Below are 7,452 nucleotides of genomic sequence, written 5' to 3' on the forward strand. Positions count from 1 at the left end.
ACTTTCTTAAAATATAAACTTTCCTAAAATAGAAACTTTCCTAAAATAGAAACTTTCCTAAATTGGCGGGTTTCCTATAATAGAATTCTCTAAATAGATTCCTATAACTAGAAATATGGAGGCGGCAAACTTACTAGAAAAACCGCCGGAAACTCGATCGAAATCTCGCCAGAAGCTCGCCCGAAAATCTCGCCGAAAGCTTGCCCGGAAATCCTACCGGAAAAATTCACTAGTGACTGATCGTTGAATAATTCAACAACTTGTCACGCGCAAAGAATACTTTGACTGGATGAGAAAAAGGAGAAAGGATGGAGTTTCTTATATAGGGCAAAGGAAGAGAGGTAAGTTTCATAAACTTCCAATGTGGGACAAAAGTAAAAAAAAAGGGTTTTGGGTTTTTGATTGTAAAAAGAAAACAAAATGGGCTTTACCCTATGATTAGGGTCGTTACACATGGCGTGTGAAAATTCTTCAAAATCTTCTTTTCATATTTTTCTCCATTTTCTGTAACCACTTGAATCATGATTTTACATCCTTCAAGTTACTGAACCGGCCATCTCGTAATTCAATAATCTGAACCGGAACAATGTTGAACCGGTTATCAATTCAAGTCAAAATATTGACTCGACAAATATAAAACAGAGACTAAAAAAGCTAAAGAAAAAAGAAATATATTTCTTCACAGGAGATGAAATCATATTAAATTTAGTGTTTTGCTAAAAAAAGAATTAAAAAATAGTTCACGGGCACGATAGGACCACTGAATTTTTATTTTATTAGGGACCATCCAACCAGGAAGTGACAGGCAACACAGTCGTGGCACGAAACCATAGTCTCGCCTCTTTAGCACAGACAAGGCGTAGATGTTTTCAGAAGATGTCCCCGCAATAGGCCCGCAGTGGGAATAATCGACACTCACCAACTTAATTTTGGTTAGTTTATATTTTGGCTAAGATTAATATTTCATATGTTATGTACCGGGCAAAAATAAATATTTTGTACAGAAACATGTTAGTTAATACTTCCAAGTTGAGGACTCACGTTAACAACATGGTGAAGCAAAGAGTGTTAAAACTTGGTATATTGAGCTTAAGATGGATTGAGAGTCCAGAGTGATTTGGAACATCCTGAAACCAAAGAAAGTGCGAGGAAGGTGTTTACTCCCCAACATTATTAATTTGCAAATTTAGTTTAAAATTTTTAATGTGCGTTGATGAAATGACAAACCATTGAATATTTCATTTTTTTCCCCCTCAAATTGAATTATATTAGAAACGGGTCTGACTCATACATTGGCAGAAGCCAAAATACAACAAAACAGCAAAAAGCCTAACAATAGTACGGGCTGGAATTAAAAACCAAACGGGCCTTCGGCCCACCACGTCCAATTCCTTTGTGCGATCCAGATGGGAGATTAGGTTGAGGAGACCCGCTCGTCACGTAGCGAGATCTGCGTCATCAACGCGAAACGCGTTATTACTGCCTGAGACTCAACCTCATCCGCCCCACCGTCGCCGGAACAACCACCCTCGATATCCTCTGTCGTCGGAGCTCAGAAACCGTCGAGCCTCCAACCAAACCAAGCACCGTTCTCAATCGCACTGTCTTCACGCCGGAGAGTTTAATCGAACCTCGAGAGCTCTTCCGGCTTTGAACCACCTCAAACCCTAGACAGGCGAACCGAGAACCCCTTCTTCCTTGCAACTCGTCATCTCACCGGAGAGCTTGCTCATCTACAACGACTCATCCGCCATGACCAAACCCGCCTTAACGGCAAACTCGCCGAACTTGAAACAAATCGAAACTAAAAGCTTTCATCCAAAGAATCCGGGTTCGAGACACGGCAGCGCGGAATTTTGCTAGCCTCCGCTCTCCGTCACCAAAAGCCGGCGAAGGAGAATCTGAGGGAGACTCCCTTCCCGGTAGCTAGAACCAGCGATTGTGGAACTGCGTGAGCTTCCACCTCCCGGAGAACACCACCACTGAACAAGCAAACCGCTCTCACTCCGCCGAAGACCTCAAGACGACCGCGTTGGTGCTCTAAAGCCGAACCACCGTATGGGTTAGTAGCGGGACCAGAGTTCGGACAAAACAATCGTTGGCAGGGCAGCGGAGAAAGAACGGAAGGGGACAAAAGAACTCAAGCAAACCCCACTCCGGCGCCGGCACGGACGCACACGCGCCGGCCGCGCGCCGGAGAAGAAGTAGATCTAGCTTTCTCTCTCTTTCTCTCTCGATTTCCCTTTACACAAGCAAGACTTGATCCTTTCAGATTGAATATTTCATTACTCTGGAAACTAAATTTGAATAAAACATATATAGGGATCGATATGGGGAAAGACCATAAAACCTCTAGTTAGTTGATGTTCTGTACAGTTTACATTCTATATTTTTATATTTATCCTTGATTATTCCAAATACCCTTTTCAACCGAACTATTGGAATCCATATCCATTTATGATTTGTCAGTGTCTTTACGAAGTAAATCTCAAAAATGGTAAGAAGTCGACACAGTTTTGAGAAGACCTGATGCGTTACATTTGTTCCATATCTTCTACCTTTTATCGTTGAATTTTGGAAATTAAAAAGCCATGTATTTTGTTTTTGTTTTTATGTTTCAAAATTTCATTTATTTTAAATAAAACGATTTTTTTTTCTTAAAAAGGACAAAAACAAAACGATGTTTTTATATACGAAGAATTTTGGCTAAGATCCCAAATATTCAGCGACCACACGAGTCTTGACACCAAATCCATATATGGCCAAGTGGCCTTATCTTTGAGCAAGTTATCTTCGACATCTGATATGTGGCAGTCATTTCCATATCTATGTTACTTTTTTTTAGTCGAGTTAATACTTCCAAGTTGAGGACTCACGTTAACAACATAGTAAAACAAAGAGTGTAAAAACTTGATATACTGAGCTTAAGAAGGAAGAGTCCAGAGTGATTTTTTGGAACATCCTGAAACCAAAGAAAGTGCGAGGAAGGTGTTTACTCTCCAACCTTATTAATTTGCAAATTTAGTTTAAAATTTTTAATGTGCGTTGATGAAATGACAAACCATTGAATATTTCATTACTCTGGAAACTAAATTTGAATAAAACTTATATAGGGATCGATATGGGGAAATACCTTAAAACCTCTTGACACCAAATCCATATATGGCCAAGTGGCCTTATCTTTGAGCAAGTTATTTTCGACATCTGATATGTGGCAGTCATTTCCATCTCTATGTTACTTAGAAATAATTATTTTCGTGTATTTCGCCTGGACGTAAATCAAAAAGATTTTATTCATCTTTTATAGAGATAACTGGAAGATCGAAAAAAATATTAAACACACAAGATTTATTAATTATACAACAAGAAATGATACAACATCACCACAAATGACCGTATAAGAAATCAAAATAAAAATTAACTGTGAAGTTCAGAGTTGTAGGAATCACATACACACATACATAAATACACACATTACAAAACACGAGATACAAAGACGATATGTAGAACTGTGATGGTTGTATATGATTAGAATCTTAATCAGCATTGGAAGCCAGGGGGAACCTTTTTGCTACAAACATTGAGAAGCAGACTGAGAGAGATCGGGATGTTCAAGTTGTTCCCGAGGACATTAGCCTTGAGCGCGGTGCAGAGACAAGCAGCAGCCTCAAGATCAGCGAGTCCTTTTATAAGCGTGCAACATGGCTCGACCGGTGGTTGGCCAAGGGTAATGTTGAGTAGACCGTTGAGCACGTTGGCGCAGACTCCAAGCTTAAGGGCATCTCTAGGGCATTTGGCTGTGGCAGGGCTAGGGTTTGGGGTTGGTTTGGGTTTAGGGTTAGGTTTTGGCTTGGGAGAAGGGCAACCGCAGTTACCGCAGGCGGAGATTGTTGTGAAGAAGAGGATGTTGAGAATCAAGAAAATGGCTAAAGAGCTTGTGGTTCTTGAACCCATTGTTAAATTTCTCTTTTTGCTCCAAAAGAGACTTTGGTGTGTATGTATTGGAATGAGGAGAAATGAAGGTTTCGGGGTGGCTTTTATAATAGTTCGAAGGATGGGCCGGGACATTAACGACTTCACATGGTGATTCTTATAAGAATATTCGTGAAGTTCTAAATCTATAGTTTATTCTTCTTTTCGATTAGAGATAAAAAAAAAATAGGCTTTTAGATTACTCTCTTAAACAATGCGCATTGACTCTGGAATCTGGATTCGGGTGGTAAGATTCCTTAAACCATTAAAACTAACAAGTAACGACATTTGCATGATGGAAAAGACTTAGGTTCACCCCCTATGGTGAACCTTTAAAATCACCACATCATTTATGACCAATAAAAATAACATGTAGATAATTAAATAAAACATTATAAATTTATTTTAAAATAGTTAAAAAAGAATAATGTCAATTCTAAACCACAAATCTTAATTTTTAAACCCTAAATACTAATTTCTAAATCCAAACTCTATACCCTAAACAAAAATCCTATACCCTAAACCCAAATCTTAAATCCTAAACTCAAACCATAAACCTTAAATCTAAATCTAATACCCTAAATCCAAATCCTAAACCCTAAACCCAAATCCTAGACCATAAACCCAAACCGTATACCCTAAACCCAAATCCTAGATCTTAAATCCAAACCGTAAACCCTAAATTTAAATTTAAATTTTAGGGTTTACGGTTTGGATTTAAGGTTTAAGATTTGGGTTTAGGATATACGGTTTGGGTTTAGAGTTGACGATTTGGGTTTAGGGTATAGAATTTGGGTTTAGGGTATAAGGTTTGGGTTTAGGGTCTACGATTTGGTTTAGGATACTTGGTTTAGATTTAAGATTTATGATTTATGATTTGGGTTTAGGGTTTAGAATTTGGGTTTGGGTTTAGGGTATAGAATTTGGGTTTGGAGTCAGGGTCTAGGATTTGGGTTTAGGGTATAGAATTTTGATTTAGGGTATAGGTTATAGATTTAGAAATTAATGTTTAGGGTTTAGAAATTAAGATTTGTGGTTTAAAATTGTCATTATTCTTTTTAACTATTTTAAAATATATTTAATATGTTTTATTTAATTATCTACATGTCATTTTCATTGGTCATAAATGATGTGGTGAATTTAAAAGTTCGCCATAGGGGGTGAACCTAAGTCTTGTCCTTGCATGATTACTAGGTGATTTTCCCGTGCTCATGCACAGATATAAATATTTATAAAGTAGATATAATATAATAATTGATTGCTATTTACTTTTAGTTTTAAATTAACATATATTAATAATACTGTATTATGTTAATTAGATATATTATATCTAGTCGGTTTTGTTGTTTTATAGTCGATTTAGTTATGATTTCAGTATATTGGATTACATGTATTTTTCTGAATTCAACTATAATATTTTTTATTCTAAAAATATTTAAATTTTCATTAATTTTCTTATTAACATTTAGGCTGGTTGTTGTCTTAAATATGTAATTATATTTTAGGAAGATTATGTATAACTTAAGATATATTGTGCTTGGAATGAAACAAAAAATAAACTAAAGTGTTTGAATCAAAAGTATGTAAATAAATATAACGATAATATTCTGAAGTCTCATGCATATATATAAATTTTACAAAAAACTAAATTGTTACGGTTGGTTAATATTTTATTTTCATTTGTTAATGTGTTTTGAGTCATCCTCTAATTTATATTTATAAAATAAATTATTATTATTATAAAATTATATTTTCTTATTATAGTTAAATCTATGATTTTAGATATAAGTTGGATTAGTCGAGTAATTCATGTTGTGAGTATATTAACTTACATATATTCTTTCAAATTCAAGCTGAAGTATATTTTTTTATTATAATTAAGTAAAGTCAAATTAATTTATTTATCATTTAACTGTGAATGTAGTTTCATAATATATACCAAATTAAATATTGATTTTTAACAATATATTAGAAAAGGATGATATATAGAAAGTTACTTCTCATACTTTTTGGAAGCTCGTGAACTCATATCAATATTTATAATAACAAAAATATTTTTATAAATTCTAACTAATTTCATGTCTTCTGATTATGGTATATGAAAAAGTTACACAAACATAAAAACATTGAATTTAAAAGAAAATTTAATATTAAGAAAACATACAATTTTAATAATGATAGAATATAATATATTTATCTTGTTAAAGTATATAGTGTGATTTAAAAATATTTTATAAGTATTAGATCAAAAGATGTTTATTGTTAACCTTTATTTCTCGTTATATCTCTTAAAAATAAGCAGGAAAAAATTGCGATTGTATCTGAGAAGTCATATTATATAAGTAAAATATAATTTATAGATATTTTTGTTGTAATTGAAAGATATTATAGTAACCAAAATACACGAAATACGAATAGCACTTCAATAATACTAATTATATAAGTAAAATATAATTTATAGATATTTTTGTTGTAATTGAAAGATATTATAGTAACCAAAATATAAGAAATACAATAGCATTTCAATAATACTAATTAAAAATGATTTTAGTCAATATATCAGTTTATGTTACTTAATTATTTTATGTAATCATCTAAAAATAGATAGATATACAAAAATTATTTCTGTTACTTTGAAAAATATAAAGAAAGTATTTTATTAGTGTATTTTATGTTATTTTAAAAATATTTTTAATGCACTATTACTTTTTTTTTTTACTCTAAATTTCCATTATTAAAATAAAAAAACGTTTTTACAAAGTGGAAGTCTTGAAGCCCAACCAGCCCAAGACCCCAAACAAAGAAACTAAAGATGGAAGCAAAACAGAAACTAGCAAAAAAAAAGACAAGGCAGAAAATTAAAAAGTATCTAACCAAGTAGCCAAAAGAGTCATGCCTCCTACTAGAGACTGCTGAGCCCTTGACAGAGGATCGAGTTTGAGACGGATCAGGTTCTTGATTTCTCCTATCAAAGAGGAAGGAGTTCTAGTAACATCAGAGTGCACCCTGGAATTTCTTTCTCGCCAAATGAAGTACAAAGATGCTTGGAAGATGAGCTTGATAATGGTGGCAACATTTGCGTTGTTAGCAGGGAGCACCAGCCATCTCAGAGCCTCATCAAAATCAATAGGGGGAGACACATGAAAACGGGAAGTGAAGAAACACCATACCTCGTTGCTGTAAGGGCAATCAAAGAATAGGTGTTGTCTCGTTTCATCACCTCTGTTACAGAGAACACATACTGCTGGGACATGAAGTCCCCAACCGATTAGTCTGTCCCTTGTGCTTAATCTATCTCTGGCTGCCACCCAAGTTAGGAAAGCATGTTTCGGGATTCGACCTGCAAACCACACTGATTTATACCACAGTACTTGCTGGCCCGGAGGGTGAAGAACTGTCCACGTTTCTGCTGTGGAGAAGATCCCATTCCCTCCCTCACCATTCGGCCTCCACACATAAACATCATCTTCACCAGAGCTT

The 7,452-nt window shown here is 34.7% G+C and overlaps 1 protein-coding gene across 1 annotated transcript; it reads right to left on the minus strand.

Moving 5' to 3' along the window:
• Positions 1-3,329: 3,329 nt before the first annotated feature.
• On the minus strand, positions 3,330-4,019 carry LOC108841148 (14 kDa proline-rich protein DC2.15). The gene has a single exon (XM_018613934.2). It carries the CDS (start codon positions 3,952-3,954, stop codon positions 3,541-3,543), a length of 414 nt encoding a protein of 137 aa, XP_018469436.1. The 5' UTR covers positions 3,955-4,019; the 3' UTR covers positions 3,330-3,540.
• Positions 4,020-7,452: the final 3,433 nt, after the last annotated feature.

The sequence above is a fragment of the Raphanus sativus genome, chromosome 4 (assembly GCF_000801105.2).
Source record: "Raphanus sativus cultivar WK10039 chromosome 4, ASM80110v3, whole genome shotgun sequence".
NCBI classification, from domain to species: Eukaryota; Viridiplantae; Streptophyta; class Magnoliopsida; order Brassicales; family Brassicaceae; genus Raphanus; species Raphanus sativus.

Coding starts and splice junctions, on each gene's coding strand:
- LOC108841148 (XM_018613934.2), bottom strand. CDS start 3,954: ATGGGTTCAAGAACCACAAGCTCTTTAGCCATTTTCTTGATTCTCAAC.